This window comes from Gekko japonicus, unplaced genomic scaffold (genome assembly GCF_001447785.1).
Source record: "Gekko japonicus isolate JY-2015 unplaced genomic scaffold, Gekko_japonicus_V1.1 scaffold368, whole genome shotgun sequence".
NCBI classification, from domain to species: Eukaryota; Metazoa; Chordata; class Lepidosauria; order Squamata; family Gekkonidae; genus Gekko; species Gekko japonicus.
In genome coordinates, this window is record NW_015176462.1 from 263,909 (window position 1) to 282,303 (window position 18,395).

At 42.6% G+C, this 18,395-nt stretch overlaps 1 protein-coding gene across 1 annotated transcript in view; it reads left to right on the plus strand.

The window, feature by feature from the left end:
* Positions 1–670: 670 nt before the first annotated feature.
* GTF2A1 (general transcription factor IIA 1) overlaps positions 671–18,395 on the plus strand; it is a 32,531-nt gene continuing 14,806 nt past the window's right edge. Inside the window, exons 1-4 of the mRNA XM_015427031.1 lie at positions 671–987; positions 3,268–3,369; positions 6,787–6,997; positions 17,434–17,498. Coding sequence (XP_015282517.1) covers positions 958–987; positions 3,268–3,369; positions 6,787–6,997; positions 17,434–17,498 — 408 coding nt within the window. The 5' untranslated portion in view covers positions 671–957. The remainder of the gene's footprint in view (positions 988–3,267; positions 3,370–6,786; positions 6,998–17,433; positions 17,499–18,395) is intronic.

The following is an 18,395-nucleotide window of genomic DNA, read 5'->3' on the forward strand; positions in this document are numbered from 1 at the left end:
TTTAGCAGCTACCCGCCTTCCGAGATCGTTCCTCTCCTTGGCGCTGGCGGAAGCAGCTGCTAATAAAGGGGTGTTGGAAGATTATACAAACTCATACAGGCACTTCCGGTTCCGATTCGAGGTCCCGCGCAGCCAACAGATGCCGGACAAGCACGGCCTAGAAAGGCGTTACTGTCACGCTCTACTCATCAGTTCCTTGCCCCGCACGTGGCGACGTCCACATGGAACTCGGAAGTGAAATCTATGCCTGACGCTCCCGCTGTCTCCCTCTCATTTTCCCGGCGGCAGCATCATAAAGCCAGAACGGCGTACAAAGGAACGCAGATGTTCTAGCGGCCACGATTCTCTTGCTGCCACGAGCCGTTGCTGTTGAGTCTGGAACTTAAACCGTTGGATCATAGACCGAAAGTGTTCATGAAGTCAGCGATGACGGTGTGTGACTCCCGAGTGTTCTCTCCCCGCCCTCCATTGGTTCCCTTTGCATCCTCCTCGGTATGAGTCATGGCCCCGGCCCTTCTCACGTGACTCGAGGGAGGGGGAGAGAGGAGGCGGCTAACGTCTCGCTCCGTCTCGCGGCCTTTCGCTCTCCCTCCCTCGGTCGGCCTCCCCCTTTCGCTGGCCGCTCGCGCAGCTGCTCGGCACTCGCTATATAAAGGGGCGAAGCGAGCAGAGCAGGCGGCTGGCGGCTGCAGCCCAAGGGCCGCCGTGCAAGGCCGGGCCGCGGGGGAGGGCGGCTGACGCGCTTTCCCCGTCCAGCGGCGGGGGGGACGGACGGAGGGGGGAAGCCCGCGAGGAGGGACGGAGGGGAAAGGGACGGGGAGGAGAGGCCGCTGGAGCTCGGCCGTTGTCTGCCGGGGGTGGGGGGTGTCGCCGCTGCCCGCTCTGCCGCTGCCGCCGTTGGTGGGGGTGGGTGTGTGTGACTAGGGCGAGTGTCCTGCCCGGGGGGTGGCGCGGGACATGGCGAACTCGACTAATACAAACCCCGTGGTAAGGACCAGGGCCGGGCAGGGGCTCGTGAAGGGGAGGCGGGAGGCCGCTCGGGGCGGGCGGGACGGACGGGTGGAGGGCAGCGGTGGTGGCGGCGGCGGCGAGAGAGAGAGAGAGAGAGACGGCGGGACGAGCCGCAGACCCTCCCGGGCCGACGCCGGAATCTGGGGTGGGGGGTCGGAGCCAGGCTCTGCTGACGGCTCTCTCTCTCTCGCAGCCTGGGAGACGGTGGTGGGCTGCCTGCTCTTGGGTGGTTGTTTTTTCCTCCTCAAAGAATGTTTCTGTGTGCCTTTCTTTTTATTTCTCTTCTTTCTCTACTTTAATATGTCGGTGGTCGAAACCATCCGCGGAGCCTCTTTTCCGTGTGAGATCTATATATGTATATGACGGTGACGGAAGGTTGAAAAGCACTTTTATTACCTCAGCCCGGCAGAAGATTCCCTCTCCTCCTTCTCTCCCCCACCCTTTTCACTCTGCAATATATATATATATATATATGACATTCAGAAGCCGCCTTCTGGTCCATTGGAGGTTTTGTCTTCGTTTGGTCAAGAATTCTTTTTTTTTTTAAAGAAAAAAATAGTAACGAGCCACCCCTCTTCTCTTTTCCCGCCTCCTTTCTCGGCTTCCCGTATCGGCTACTACCGAGGTTGAGTCTCGGTTTCACAGAGGTTTGCAACAAGCAGTCACACGAAAGCAAAAAAAAAAACCCCAAACAAACCCCGCTTTCCGCCCTCTCCCTATCACGATTTCTACATTTTAAAAATCCAAACTCCGATTCACCTCCATCCCCCCCGGCCCGCCCCAGTCGTTGTAGACAAACCCGGAGGCCTGGAGGGTCTGTTGCCGATTTGGCCGCTTCTGTTTTGTGCTCTCGGATCCATCATGGCTTCCCCTTGCTTTTCTCTCTCCCTGCTCCTTGTGTTCCTCCTCCCTGTGGCTGCCCTGTTTATATAGAGCCATTGCCGCTCTCTAATATAGACTCTGCCAGGATGGGAAGGTGCTTTCCAGCCCCACGTCACCGCCTCTCCATTTAAACACCACATCAGCCTTTAAATAGGGAGAGAGCCGCTGAGAGCAGCCAGGGAGGTGCCTGCGCTGCTCAGGCACAGACCGAAAGGCGCTCGCTTTGTCACTGACGAGGCTGTTCGCGCGCTCTCTGTTTAGTCCGCTGCTCATTTCTAAAACTAAAGTTGCTGCGGCTGCCGAATAGCAATGCGGATGGTGTACTGCTAAGTTTCATTTGTTTGTCTTTTCGGATGTCTTTTTACACGTTATGCCAAACAGAGACAATTTCCTTCCTCTTTAACAAAAAAATGTGTGCCCCGTGTTTTCTAGTTATTATCTGTGCAAGTTTTCTTGGAAGTAAGCCCCCACTAAAGTTGATGGGGCTTTATTTTATGTAAACATCCATAGAATTGTAGTTTTGCATACAAAACCAAGATTAGGGCTGTTATTTGTGTGATAAAGTTGATTATGATTCACATTATCTTAAATGTCTTTTGTGCTGAATTATGATGGGGGGAAATAGGCTTGTTGATTTTGTTTTAACCCCATTGGCAGCTTTATGCTGAAATGTTTGGTTTTAAGCATCTTTAGTTCTCTGATTCATAGTTTAGTCAAATTGAAATAGCTGGCTTTATGGCCTACTCTAATTTGGCAGTGCTAAATTATTCTAACAGTTTGACATTATGGGCATTTACTTAGAAGTAAATCCTCATAAGTAAGTGGGATTTACAGTCAAGTAAGTATGGGTAGAACTGTATCTTGAATCTTATTATTTTATTTTTTTTACCTTCAAGGAGTTTGTGAACTAGAGTTTTAGTCCAACTGACAAATTGGCATGGACTAGATTAGTACTTTGGTTGGTTAAATTGTGGTTCAAAGTTACTTGAGTGAGAAATAAGATGGATAGCCTTCCAAACACAGATTGTATTTCAACTAGGAATATATGGTTGAAATAGTAGAGTTCAGTGCAGTGTTGTTGAGTAGTTTCTGACATACGTGAATTGTTTTTGCAATAAAAGCACTGTGTCTGTAAAATCAAACCATTTCAATATTAACAAATGAGATAGTATAACTGAGCTCTTGTTTGATAGACCTGTTTTGAATGAAAGCTTTAAAATACAAATATGGGGTTCATACAAAGATCAACAATGATCTCTGGAGCTAGATCACTAATTCATCATGATGCAAATATACAAAATATTTCCTCAAAATGTTTGAAGTGTTCCAAGCATTGATTTTTGCTTAACAAGAGGTTTTTGTGACTTTTTAAAGCCTAAACTATATAGGTCTGTGATTGAAGATGTTATCAATGATGTGCGAGAAGTCTTTCTGGATGAGGGTGTTGATGAGCAAGTCCTTGTGGAATTGAAAACGGTAAGTTATGTTTACTGCAGGTTACTTAAAGCATTGTTTCCCTTAAACTGAGAGCTTGATATAGGGAAAGGGCAGTCCTGGATTAACAATTATGCAAAATAAGCATGTGTTTAGGACACCAAGGCACCACAGAGGTGCTTACTGCTATTTAGTGTTAAATAAATACAATGTATTCAAAAGTTCCTATTTAATATAGTTGTGGGGTCTGCCTTGGGGGATGGCCTGGAAGAAAACTGAATTTTTTAATCTCTTATTTCATTTTTAGCACATATTGAGTTTTAATGTCTTATCAGTTAAGCAATGGAGGGGCCAAGGGACACCATTGTTGGGCTGTGCTTAGGTGTCCCAGAATTAGGGCCTGGATTGAGCCTCAGTCCCCTGCTAAACCTGTTTCTATAGTAAATAGCTTCTGTAGTTGAATCTTTGGTCGGTTTCCCAGGAGGCTTCAGAACTCCGCTGATGCTGTGGCCTTCTGGTACCGATAACCCTATAAATGGGGGGGGATTGCCTTAGAGGGTATTTATACATTCCAGGAGTGAGTGGTGCCACTATCAGAATCACAATACATAGGGTATCTGAGTCTAGCTTCCTTGACTCTCCTTGTCTTTCTGTGAGCTTCCTGACCCTAGAGAGAGAAAGAAGGGGCGGGATTTGGATCGGTACATTGGGCCAGCTCTAGTCATTTGTACTTTGGCCTGCATCACGTCCATGGCAGTCCTACGTGATGGGTACATCAGTAGGTATGTTAGCAGCTATAGGTCCAAGAAAGATGTATGCCTATGGTTTACTAATGGTCGGGGCTGCTCATCAGTGCCCAGGGGCCTTGATGTCAGTAGCCAGAATATATTCCTTATTTCTTTGGGTTTACACTGTACATAGAATGATAAGTATTGAATTAAGAATTCAGTTTTGTATGCTGCATACCAGGTTTGTATATGTTTGGAAGGTTTTACATTTTGGGTTTAAAATTCAATAAATAAGAGGATTTTAAAAAATAACTATCTCACTTCCTTTATGCATTTAGGATCCCTGCCAGTTTCTCTCCCTTCCCAATGATCACAGTGGGGATGGGAATCCATGAAAAGGTTCCCGCACTTGTAGTTTCCCCAACATTAGGGCACCAGTTGGCCTTAATCTGGCCCTGGGAAAGGGCTTTACTTTTATGTTTAATACTTCTTTATCAAGCATTCAAAGTGCTTCATGTTCATCTCCTGGAATTCTTACAAGTTCATGCAAGGGAAATTGCTGCAGTAGCTGCCTATGGCTATCTAGTGAATTCAAGGCTTAAATTTGAACCAGGGAGATAGCCAGTGTGCTACTCAGGTCCGTAACCAGGAATATTTGAGTTGGGGGGCATTTAAATTTCTCAGGGGGCACTGGCTAACTGGGCACCTCTGCTCCTGGAATGGGAGAGGGAGATCCGGGGCCAGGGCCTCCGGGGAGCAGACTACCTGGAGGTTGGGAGGATGATGCTTCCTGGAGGAGTTTGATGGGCTCCTCTGGAGCACCTCTCTAAGACAGGCACCTGTCTCCACTTGGAGGTCCCTTGCTGCCTGTTCTGATTCTGGAGTTCACTCCCCCCACAAGGCTTGTTGGCTTGATAATTGAGTGCAGAGTGTGCAGCCTCCTTACCTCCTGGTGTGGGTGGGGGAGAGGGGAAGGGAGGAGCCCGGCTTGATGCTTACTCCCCACACCACTCTGCAAGGACCCTCAGCAGCAGGAGCGCTCAGGGCTCTCCATGGGGAGCGGCAGACAGTACGAGCTGTCCCAGGGGAGGCGTGTTTGCTTTGGTTTCCTGGGCTCCTTCTGCACACCCCCTGCCCGCTAAACACCTCGGAAGAGGGAAGGCACACAGAGAAGGGGAGACCGTGCGGCCTCCTTGCAGTAAGTTGAGGGGCCCTGGCAGGAAGTTGGGGGGGAGCGAGTCCTGAGAGGTTCCACTATAGCTATGGGCATGGTGCTACTCCAGCACTCCAGTACAGTTCTGTCTCTTAAGAAGATATGTATCTGTTTAAGATACAAAAATCAGAAAAGGGAATAGAGTTTCCAGTACAAAAGCATCTCTGACCATCTTATACATTGAAGGCAACTGGTTTGAGGAAAGATTATCTGCTTAAATTGGTCATCATTATTGTTCTTTTCATTGTTACAATAGCAAATACTTTTGATTAATTCTTAGTCATGTTGCAAAACATGAACCACTTATCTGATCTCCAATTAATGGTAAAGTTTAGAACTAAATATCACTTTTTGAAACAAGTAGTACCTGGGAGCTCATCTATGCAATTTATATAACCATCATATCTATGTAATCTTCAAATGTTTAAGTGGAGTTTTTGGATATTTTCACACAATATTTATGGCACTGTTACTTCAGATTTCTGTGTTTCTCACATGAAAATTATATATATATGCACTGTGTGATTATTTTGTTTATGTTTTGTAGAGGTCTTTAATTGTGTAGTTTCTTTCCTGCTTCTGTTTAAGATTCTTCATATTATCCTTCTCCAAAATGATGCATCTGGTATTGAAAATGAAATACAGTTGCCGTAATATATACCACATAACTGTTTAGTAAAGATGAAAAATGAGCTATTGCTTGGTTTTTAAATAAACAAAGCTTGTTCTCCAGAACTTTTTTTCAACGTTTTCTTCTCTACTAACATTGAGATTACATTGAAAAATTATTGATGTCTTGCAAATGAAATTTTAGTTAAGTAATATATTTACAATAGGGTAAACAAAATTATTAGATTTTTAAAATATCTCAGATAGTGCTAACATTTCCTATTTTTGAAAAAACAAAGCTGTAAATATCTTCCAAGAAAATGATGAGCATTGCATGTTTGCTTTATTTGCTCCAGTGTAGTGTACTTTTAAGTACTTCTGAAGTTAAAATGAAGAGAGCTTTGTTTCTCAGCTGCTTTCAGTTTCCTTTAGAAACTGCCTTAAGCCCCTACCCATCTAACTTTTGAAATGTTGTACCTGGTTGATGATATAGTTGGATAGAAAAGTGTGTTAAGTGAAATAATGAAGAGAAGAGAATAAAATGTAGGATCTCTGGTCTCCTTTCCTGGAAATTGAATAGATTCTGAATAGTCTCGTAGATCAATAATGGTGTATAAATGGTCAATAATGAAGAGAGCTTTGTTTCTTAGCTGCTTTCAGTTTCCTTTAGAAACTGCCTTAAGCCCCTACCCATCTAACTTTTGAAATGTTGTACCTGGTTGATGATATAGTTGGATAGAAGAGTGTGTTAAGTGAAATAATGAAGAGAAGAGAATAAAATGTAGGATCTCTGGTCTCCTTTCCTGGAAATTGAATAGATTCTGAATAGTCTCGTAGATCAATAATGGTGTAGTGTAATCTGCTTCACTTAATCATTTGCTTGAAGCATTTTTTTCTTTTTAATCACAGCTGTGGGAGAACAAACTGCTGCAGTCCAAGGCTGTTGATGGATTCCATTCTGAGGAACAACAGCTCTTGTTGCAAGTGCAGCAGCAGCAACAGCAGCAGCAACAACAGCAGCAGCACCACCATCATCACCATCACCCGCAACCCCAGCCACAACAGACAGTACAGCAGCAGGCCCAGACACAGCAAGTTCTTATTCCTGCAACACAGCAAGGTACAAGCAGAGTCCTTTACTGGCTTTCTTGGGACATGGGGGAGCAGCAGTTTTTCTGAACAAGTGAAGCCTAATAGGAACACGTTCTCTAAATCTTTCTCTTTCCCACTTATTCTGTAACTCTTCTAGCTTCAGTTTTTCACAGCTTAGCAGATCTTGCCCCATTTTGAAGTTTCAGTGGGTCATAAAGGTATTCTCCAAAAACACAGTAGTTTGAATATGCAGAGCACTGGAGGAAGACTTCATGAGGTAGCAAACATTTCAGCCAAGCAACAATGCTTTAGAACTATCTCTCTTGATTTTTTTGTAACTATTCTATATGAAGATGTTACTGAAGCTGAAGATTATGCAAGTGAAATAGCTAATATGAGGATTGCAGTCTGGCAAGGCACTGGCTATTTTGTTGCAAATGGTCTAGGGACTGTTGTTTAGGTCATGGACAGGTTTAGCCATGCATATACATACTCATGTCATAGGAATATGTCGGGGGGGAAATACAAATTAGTAACGGATTTTGTTCTATTCATAGGGAAGAAGGCATGCATGATCTTACTCTCATAGGTTGGCTTTCTCCCCATTTTGAGTACAGTGATGTGGTCTGTCTGGAAAAATTAGAGTTGGAAAACTTTCCAGTGCTCTAAATAGAGTGTGATCTGATTTAGCATGTTTATTTTAACTTACGTTTAGTACACAAATTTGAAAGTACCCAATGTTAATTTTGCTCCCAGAGTAACTGAAGTATTTGATCTGGGGAAAATAAATCAAGTGTGGTGTTTAAATAATCTGACAAGTTCAAAACTTTGCTTGGAAATTATCTGATTGGGATAATACTTGTAAAGTTTTAAAGGCATGTACTTCCTTTACATTGTTGGGGGGGGGGATACTGAAGGTTCTGAAAACTGACACACTAAATTCAGCATGCCCAAAGAACTGTACACGATGTGCTGTGGACATGGTTGCCCATGCATCTGTTTCAACAGAACCTATGGGCACCTTATCACTTGCATTATTCCATAGCTGATTGGTGATTACAAAATCTCTTTATTCCATGCAAGAGAGAAGATTTATAAGAATGAGTGAGGGCTGTGCAAGGACTTCTTCCTTGCCCATCACAGCCCCCACAGTTTTGTTCCTTCTCCTTGTTCTGTCCATTTGTCCCACCTACCTGGGTTATCCCATCTGCCACTTTTCATATCGTTTGTCCTTCCATTCATCATGCAGCTCTTCTGTTTTTCTGCTTGTAACTCCTTGCAGTCCCTATCCCCACCCTTCCCAGTTGCTCTTTGCTTCTTCCTACTCACCCCTCTCTCTTTTTCCTTTGTCTTGCCTGCCTTTCCACTCCCCCCTTCCCAATTCACCTCCAGTGTTGATGAAACTGTCACGACATCGGGGAGCCCCAACAATGTCAACTGGCTGAGATGTAATTAAATAAAAGAAATTTAATTATACCCAATTGAAAAAAATATTCTTTTTGATAGAATAAATTTAGCACTGGAATAAAATGAATTTGGGTTCTGGACTAGTAATTCACTCCAATGTTTAAAAACAGAATTTAGAATTTTATTTACTAAAAGTGTTGTTCAGTCGCACAGTCAAGTCCAACTCTTTGCAACCCCATGGACCACATCACGCAAGGCCCTCCTGTCTTCTGTCATGCTCCAGAGTTCACTTAATTTCATGTCTGTTGCATCGATAACACTGTCTAACCATCTCATCCTTTGCCGTCCTCTTCTTTTACCTTCAATCTTTCCCAGCATCAGGGTCTTCTCCAGTGAGTGTTCCCTTCTCATTTGGTGGCCAAAGTACTTCAGCTTCAGTATCTGGCCTTCCAGGGAACAGTCAGGGTTGATTTCATTTAGGATTGACTGATTTGATCTCCTTGCAGTCCAAGGGACTCTCAAGAGTTTTCTAACTAGTCTCTAGACACTAACCCTCAGCAGCTTACGGCTCCAAAGTGAATGTTTTGAGTAGCAGTCCTCCCCACAGCATTGATGCAAAAGTGGAAGTTATGAAGAGTGTGAAGGTCCTTCTTCCAACTTCATGTGCTCTTCACCAGTCTGCATCCACTAGCACAATAATGATGTTGTCCTGGGATGATGTCTTCATGTGTATGTTCTGGCTTCTTCACGCTTGCCCTATATGCTAGCCCAGCTGTCCCTTGCTAATTGAGTAACCAATCAGGATGATCAGTTACTTAACCTAGCTGATCTGAGAGGAGGTCTAGATCACTAGCTGTCAAACTGACATTTGAGCTGTAGATGACCAACTGTCAACCAATTACCTTGACAGTTCCCAGCTGCCAGCTATCACATTGGAAGGCAACTACATACAGGTGCTTGATAGATAAAGCTCTTCAATGATTTGGATTACAATCCTGAAATCACTTATACAAGAGGTTTTACCTTTTACAGGATGACAGTTCCAAAATAAATGCAAACGCTTACATACACTGGGGAATTACTTTTGTGACAGAAGTGACAGTGGATATTTGGATTAGCTGAGCTGCCAAGGCAATCTGAAATAGGTGCTGAGATCTAGCATTTTGAAACTTTTAAATTCTCTCACGTGTCTCTAATCTGTGAATTTAATTATCTTTATTACAGTCATGTTCAGAATTAGATATTATTTTAGCTGTGGTTTTGATTTGATCTGTATAACAAATCAGGAGAATTCATAATTTGATTTTTAAAGCACTGGATTATTATATGAGTGGTATGCTCCTCCCTCAAGTAATAAAACACAGTTTCTAGGAATAGCCCACCAAAAAACTTTATTTACAACATTGAAACTCTGAAGCTTCCCTAATATTGTATTGGCAGTTGCATCCATTCATTGTTGTTAATTATGTTCAACCATGAATAATTAGAAATGGAAAATCTGCTGTGGAAACATGAAGCATTGGAAAGTTTTCCAGACAGTGTCTCTGTGCTTGTATGCGGTTGCTTCATACAGAGCCATCTGTTGGTCCATCTAGTATCTGAAGAAGTGTGCATGCACACAAAAGCTTATACCCCTGTACTGGTATTTGCCCACCCAGGCCAGTCCAGGAATGGGAGGGAACCCTGTACTTTTACAGTACATTAAACAACAAACCACGAGATGGTCTATATCCTCTCTGGTTTCCAGAACAATGTGCCACCAGAACCTCTTTTCATTGGTCCCTGCCTTTCCTAAGGGAGAGATTCCAAACCCTTAGTTGGCATCTGGAACAGAACATATTAGCAACTCAATCTAGAGATGCAGACTTTTACTCTCCAATGGTAGCGTATCTGGGGAGCGTTTAGGCCACAGGATTTAGCCTTGGAATTCAAGTTACAACATCAGAGACCCATTAGAAATAAGAATAATTTTTATTCAGTACAGAGCATAGCAAAACAGACTACATAAGAGATTACTGAAAACAAGAAAAACCTATGGCTCTGTGCCTTAACTACACAGTAAAGATATTCATAGTTACCAGTGAAGTGTTCATATTCCAAGAGTGTCCAATGTATACAGTCCAATTAGACACCAAGGGATTTTGAAGAGAAATCCCATCCTTGCACCCATGTGCTCCAGTTCACAAAGCAACTCTTTGTCTCTCACGAGGCAGCCTTTCCAGGTGCAATAAAACAGGCAGCAGGAGGAAGAAGGGAGAGCTAAGCAAGAGAGCAGCCAGAGCAAGCAAAGCTCTCATTCCCATAGGGATCGATCAATTATAGCCCAATTCCAGTCACAATTAGCCGTGGCCATTGCGAGTGGGCATGGGTGTGCCCAATTGTTGGTTGTCATAGCTGCGTGTGGGGATAGGCTAGAAGTTTGGAGACCACGCCTGCAGTCACATGACCCAAACTCCATCTTCTCCATGATGTATGTGACATGGCCCATGTAGCCTTAAAGCAGGCGCCTTGAAGTCTGACTCTTCCACTTAGAGGTGTTAAAGAATGTGTGGTTATATGGCATGGCTATTGAGGTTGTTCAGGCCATTTGGTCTGCCCTGGACCATTTGGCCTGCAACAGGAAAGAGAGGCACAGCATGTTATCAGAAAGACATCACAGGAGAAGGCATGTGAATATAGAAGCAATATTTCTATACAACCCCAAATTAAACTGTTTTGGTCTTGAAGGTGCCACTGGACTCACACTTTGTTCTGTTGCTTCAGACCTATATGGCTACCCACCTGAATCTAGTTCATTAATGTTTAACTCAGTAGCTCTCTGGAGAAAGGTTTTCTAACACCTTCTGCTATAGATCCTTTAAATGGAGATGGCAGGAATTAAACAAGGGACTCTTCTGCATGGGAAAACATATGCTGAGCCATCATTGTATATATAGCCAAACCAGTACACTTGGAGCATTTTTCTGTAGTCAAAATACTGCTTCTAGAATGTTGGGAAATGGGTCATTTCTCAGGAATAAGAGAAGAAGAGAAGAGATTGGATTTATACCCCGCCCTTCACTTGGAATCTCAGAGCGGCTTACAAGCTCCTTTCCCTTCCCCTCCCCACAACAGACACCCTGTGAGGTGGGTGGGGCTGAGAGAACTCTGACACAAACTGCTCTTTTTCAAGGACAGCTGTGCCAGAGCTTGTGACTGACCCAAGGTCACATCAGCAGGTGCAAGCGGAGGAGTGGGGAATCAAATCCGGTTCTCCCAGATTAGAGTCCATGCACTTAACCACTACACCAAACTGGCTCAAGAAAGATGTCTTGGCCCTGTGCAGTACCTAAATAATAACTGTGCATTTATTATGCTATCAAAAATGCTGGGAAAGCCCATGGTGTAAGACAGTGAAAGCTGGACTCGAACCAGTGTTTTCAGCATCTGGGCTCTTAGGTCCCATGTCCCCAACATTCGCTTTTCATTATAAACCTGGCAGATGCCATTTAGCCTGAGCCTACACAAGCACACAGCCAGATGGTTCCAGGGGCCAGTCTCTGCTCACCAGGCTCTAGCCTTAGAGCTCAGTCCTTAGATTGGACAGTTAACTTCTTGATGGAAAATATTGCTTGGATAGTTTTTCCTTCATTTCTGCCTGGAACTTACTGTTTCACTAATTCTGACTGTGTACCTGCCTCTGTCCTCATTGGTCCTGGATTGCTGCCTGGAACTTGACTGTGACCTGCTTTTGACTATCCATTTGCTTCTGGACTATGGATTATAAACCAGCTCTTGCCCGGAGTCTGACATTTGCTGAGGGCTGGTGAATTTATATCCCTTTGATCCCATCTGGCTTCTAACTGAGGAATGACTGAAAATGCCTCAGCTATGCGACTCTAGAAGCTGCTGAAGCAGATTGCTGTTCTCAAAAACCAACAACTTCAGATATAGAACCATTAACAGTGCAATTAGCTTTCTGCATCCAGGGCACACACAGTACTGGTTCACAGTGGGGTTCTGCTGCCAGAACAGTTCCTTGTCATCCATAGCTATTTTCATGGCTTCCATCACATGTAAGCTGCTTTTCCTGGTGCAAACTTGGCACTATGCTATTGATGCACAAGATGGTTATGGTCCTGATCTTGGTAAATGAAGAAGAATTCCCTCTTCATCAGCTGGAATGCCTTCCAGACTACATTTGCCAGGATATTCAGTGATTCTTACAAGTATTGCTATGCTAATACTGCCACATCCTAGGGTCATCATTAATCCCATAACCTAATTTGACTGGCTCAACAAGGACATGTACTGGAACAGTGCCCTGCTATTTCAAATTTCAGTAGGGCATAGAATCACAGAGTTGGAAGGGTCCATACAGGCCATCTAGTCCAACCCCCTGCTTAATGCAGGATCAGCCTACAGTATCCCTGATAGGTGTTTGTCCAGACACTGCTTAAAGACTGCCAGTGAGGGGGAGCTCACCACCTCCCTAGGCAGCTGATTCCACTGTTGCACAACTCTTACTGTAAAGAAGTTTTCCGTAATATCCACCCGGTACCTTCCTGCCCTTAATTTAAACCCATTATTGCGAGTCCTATCCTCTGCTGCCAGCAGGAACAGCTCCCTCCCCTCCCCTAAGTGACAGCCCTTCAAATACTTTAAAGAGAGCAATCATGTTCCCCCTCAACCTCCTCTTCTCCAGACTGAACATTTCCAAGTCCCTCAGCCTTTCCTCATAGGGCTTGGTCTCCAGGCCCCCAATCATCCTCATCGCTCTTCTCCATGTGCTCCATTCTGTCCACATCCTTTTTGAGGTAAGGCCTGCAGAACTGCACTCAATACTCCATGTGCAGCCTGACCAATGCAGTGTACAGTGGGACTATGATTTGGATGTTATGCCTCTGTTGATACACCCCAAGATTGCTTTAGCCTTTTTGCCGCTGCATCACACTGGCTGCTCATATTTAACTTTCAGTCCACCCTTACCCAGGATCTTTTTCACACACACTGCTACTCAGACGTGTATCCCCCATCCAGTATGCGTGTTCCTCATTTTTGTTACCCAGTTGTGGAACTCAGCACTTATCCTTGTTAAATTGCATCTTGTTCACCTCCGCCCACTTTTCCAGCATGTTCAGATCTCATTGAATTCTGTATCTTCTGGTGTATTCACTGCTCCTCCCAATTTAGTGTCATCTGCAAATTTAATGAGTAGCCCCTCCACTCCCTCATCCAGTTCATTTATAAAGATATTGAAAAGTACTGGGCCCAGAACCGAGACCTGTGGCACCCCACTGGACACCTTGCTCCATTCAGATGAAATGCCATTGACAACTACTCTCTCAGTACGATTCTCCAACCAGTTCCCTATTGATCTAACTATCCTGCAGTCCAGTTCACAGTCCTTTAGTTTACCCATCAGAACATCATGGGGAACCCTATCAAAAGCTTTACTGAAATCCAGGTAAACAACATCAACAGCATTCCCTTGATCCGATAAGCTTGTCACTCGATCAAAGAAGGAAATGAGGTTGGTCTGGCAGGACTTGTTGGGGACAAATCTGTGCTGATTTCCCCAGATCACCAAGTTGCCCTTTAGGTTGATCCCTTTAAAATCTGCTCCAGTGTCTTCCCTGGGACAGAGGTCAGACTGACTGGCCTGTAGTTTCCTGGGACATCCCTCCTCCCTTTTTTGAAAATTGGGATAACATCTGCCCTCCTCCAGTCTTGTAGAATTTTATTTTAATATTTATTAATATTATATTATAATTAATTATATTAATTATATTATTAACTAATATATGTATTAAAACATTTATACTTCACCTTTCTTCATGGTTCAAGGCAGCTGAGGATTATTTAGGGCACACACATCTGCCTGATGACTTCAGTGTTCATGTATCTTGGACTCTTCATTAACACTTGAGTCTATGGAAGGATGCTGGAGTGAGTCTGGGGAACTTAAGCCCAGTGGAGTCTGAAACTGCTCCATCTCTCAGTCCTTTGCAAACCTAAGTTGATTAACATAACCTTCCCGCATCTTTGCCATTGTTTTCCTCTGTAGAGTCTTCCTTGGTGGTCTGCCTTCCAGGAAGGAACCCTGCTTAGCTTCCGAAATTGGTCTATACCATGCTGCCTCCCCTCCCTCTGGATCCTTTAGTTCTTGCTAAAAAGGGACAAGTGACTCAATCAGTCTTGAATAGCCTGTCTAGTTGAGCTACCAGAGGTGACCCAAGCCTTCCGTTTTCTGAAGAGTCCCAGTAGTGTTGTCTCAGCTTACTACCTGTATCAATTATGTTTCCTCAGTGAGGTCTGCTTACTTGGAAGCTCAGGATAAGTTTATGGACTATGTAGTAGCCTGGATCTTGAAGTCTTCATGGCAACAAAACTGAAGTACCACTGGAAGTCTGCACTGGGAAGAAAACTCAGGCTCATCTGCTGTCCCCACATTGCATTGATACTGGGCATGCCGAGTATATTGTATATAATGGCCACAAAATATGTGGTCCTAGAGCCTGGTGTAATTTTCCTCCATAGAGACTTCCACGGAGACTTCCAGTGAAGACTGCAGGGCATTTATCCTATTGGAGCTACTTCCATTGCTATGCTCCCCTCATTTTCCTAGCAATTTTTTGTGAATTCCAAGGCATCTTTGAAAGAGAGAATGCCAGGTACATTGCCCCATCAGCCTATAGCATAAGGGCAAGACTCTGTTCAGCTGTATATATTCTGTCAGAGCTAGAATTTTCAGCACTTAACTGTTCCACCAAGGAAATCTGGATAGAGGATTCAGCCTGCACTTGACATAACCACTGAGAATACCCATTACATTTGTAGAAAAGAGGCTATATTATTTGTCTGTTATGACTGATGCACACTTAAACATATTACCAACTGAAATCGTTACCCTTTTTGCCTTTGATTTTGAAGTTTCTAGTCTGGATACCTACTACTAATGTATTTATCAGCCCCCCACCCCTCCTTTGACATTTCAGATGCAAGATCGTGTACTACATTCTAAGTGCTTCTTCCATTACCTTTGGGAGCCACTTGGATAACCATGGCCGTGTATGTGTATGCAGTAATCTTTTTGACTGATCTGGTTGTTGATGTATGAATTAAACAAAGACTGAGTTGCTGGGATTCCTCCTGTCAGATATTGGGGAATCAGTATTTCTGATTCTCAGTGTGGTCAGACCTTTGGATACTTAAATCCAGTGACTGGATTCATGAGCAAACAAGACACATCTTTCTACAAATCTGAAAAACACCCATAATTTGCAGAAACATCTGAAATCTTAAAAGGGGATGGTTAACCAATAATAGAATGAGGTGCCTCGGCTTGCACATACCTAAAACAGAATGCAGCAATTTTTTTTTAAAGGCCGTAAGCAGGGTTCACTGAATAAACGAGAATGGAAACAATTGTTCAGCCACCAAGTCTTGACCTGGGGAGGGCATTCTATCATTTTGGCACCATGATCCAGAAGACCTTCTCTGAAGTTGCCACCCATCTAGCTTCAGAAAGTGGGAGCGCCAAAAGCAGGGCCTCAGAGAATGAACATATTTGTTCATGTAAGTTTGTATGGCAGTTTGCAGTCCTTACAGTATACTGGTCCCGAGCCATTTAGAGATTTAAAGGCCAGTGCTTTGAATTAGGCTCAGAAACAAATTGGAAGCCTGTGTAGATGGGCCATGACTGGATGTGGTCCCTATGACCCTTTCAAAATGTCAGCATCTTGGTTGCAGCACTCTGTAACAATTAAAACTTCTGAACATTCTCCAAGGGCAGCTCCACATAGTGTTCATTGCAGTAATTTAATCTAGACATCACCAGAGCACACTACATTGACCAGGTCTTCTGGCACTTCTGAACATTGTTTCCTGCTTATACAGCAGTAGGCCTGAATCCAGCAGCACCCATAAGCGATAGACCTGCAACCTCAAGGATTATATATTTCAGATTGGTTGATAGTTGCTCAGTTCTCTTGGTTCCAGGGTAGATTGCCAAACAAAGGCCTTTTCATTGTCAGGTATATAGTTTAGCTTTGGTTTGTGATGTTTGGTTTTTATTTTGGATTGTTTTAGTTTGTTGCTAATTAGTTGGATGATTTGTTTTATTGAAGTTGGTATTTTATTACTGTGTTTTCTGTTACTTACCTGTCTTAAGCAATTTTTTTTTATTTGAGGAAGGGGATAAAAATTAGATATTTATCTTGACAATTGCTGTCTCTTTAGTTGTAACAAGGGGAAGTTTCTGTGAATCTTAAAACATCTTAAAACAGGACCACTGTGTCTTAGGCTTGCAATCCTGTGCTAGGGCACTGAACAATTTCTGAATCTTGGCTGAGTGAAGTAGAAAATCCCTTTAAAAATGCAACCAAGTAATTTAGGCATTCCCTTGCACAAGGTGGAAGCATGGACTTGATATCATTTTAGACGATCTCATTGAATGAAGATATATCAAGATAGGTAGCCATGTTAGTCTGTCTGTAGCAGTAGAAAAGAGCAAGAGTCCAATAGCACCTTTAACAAAATATGTGGCAGGGTATGAGGTATGACAAAGGTATAACAAAATGTTGTAGTATATAAGTAAAATATCGGGTAACCTTATCTGTCATTAACACAACAAGAAGCTAACTTGTAACCCTAAGCAAACTTCTCCATAATTTCTCAAAATTTGATGTTTCAAAAAAGCTCCATTCAGTTGTATATAAGAGACAATTGGTTAAGAAATGAATTCATCTATCACCACTGAATGATCTGAAGTTAACATAAGCAAGCAATGACAATAATTTCATAGACATTTTCATGGACATCAGTTTTTATGTCACAGTGTATTCTGATGTGAAATAATAAACAAGCTTTATACTTCTGCAAGATGCTGCTGGACTTGAATACAGCTACAATAAAATCACTGCTGAAAATACTAGACACTATAGCTACCTGGCTCCTAAAATTTGCCAAGCCCTGTTCTAAGCTTTAGATATGACAATGTTAAATGATGTTTTAATAATAATCAATGGCAAATTATTCTGTTTTGAATTGAATGATCACTATTCTTTTTCTTGTTAGCACCTCAACCGCAAGTTATTGTGCCAGACTCCAAGCTGATACAGCACATGAATGCTTCAAGCATGGTAAGATTATGTCTGGAAGACATGCAATGTCCTAGGACCAATGGTTTATGAACAGGTTTAGTTGTATAGTCTGCATAAAGAAAAACTTAACTTTTACTATGCAGATTAACACTGCACCATATATATGATGATTTAACCTTTATTACCATTCTGCAAAAAAAAGTTTGAGGCAGCCATTAATTCATATTTAATGTTTAACTTTTTAAATCTAAATAGCATGAACAGGTTCACAGCGTAATGAGTTACAAAATAGAGAAAAACAGTGATTAATGGCTGTCACTTATATGCAATAATGTTTCTAGAAATTATATCTATAAATCAAATGTAGTTTTAACAATCATGTCAAAAAGTTTAATTGACAATTTTATAGCTTGCACATCATGAACTTATTTACAACCTGTGCAAAATTCAATAAGTTTAGACTTATATTTCACAATGCTTGCACATCATGAACTTATTTACAACTTGTGCAAAATTCAATAAGTTTACTTATATTTCACAATGTGGACAGAGTCAAAAAATTACAGCTGAAAAATAGTTCAACTGGATGTATGCACACAAAACCATAAACTAAATGATAAATCTATCAAAATAATTTCACAGTTCCAATTAACAATTCCAACAATTATGTGATAGAAAACCATAAAGGATAAAAGACACTTCAACTGACAAGCACTCAGGTTTCTGCTCGTTTGTCTTCTTCAAAGTCAAACCAGCTTCCATGATGATTACAAACTGTAGTCTGGAACTTAATACAAAACAAAAAACCCACTAATAATACATAGTTTTTTAAATCTAGCAGAATATTTTGTATATCACAGTTTTCATCATTAAAATGAAATATTGCACCTAGAGTAAGAATCTTTAAATATGTTAGCTTTAAGAACCTAGGTCTGC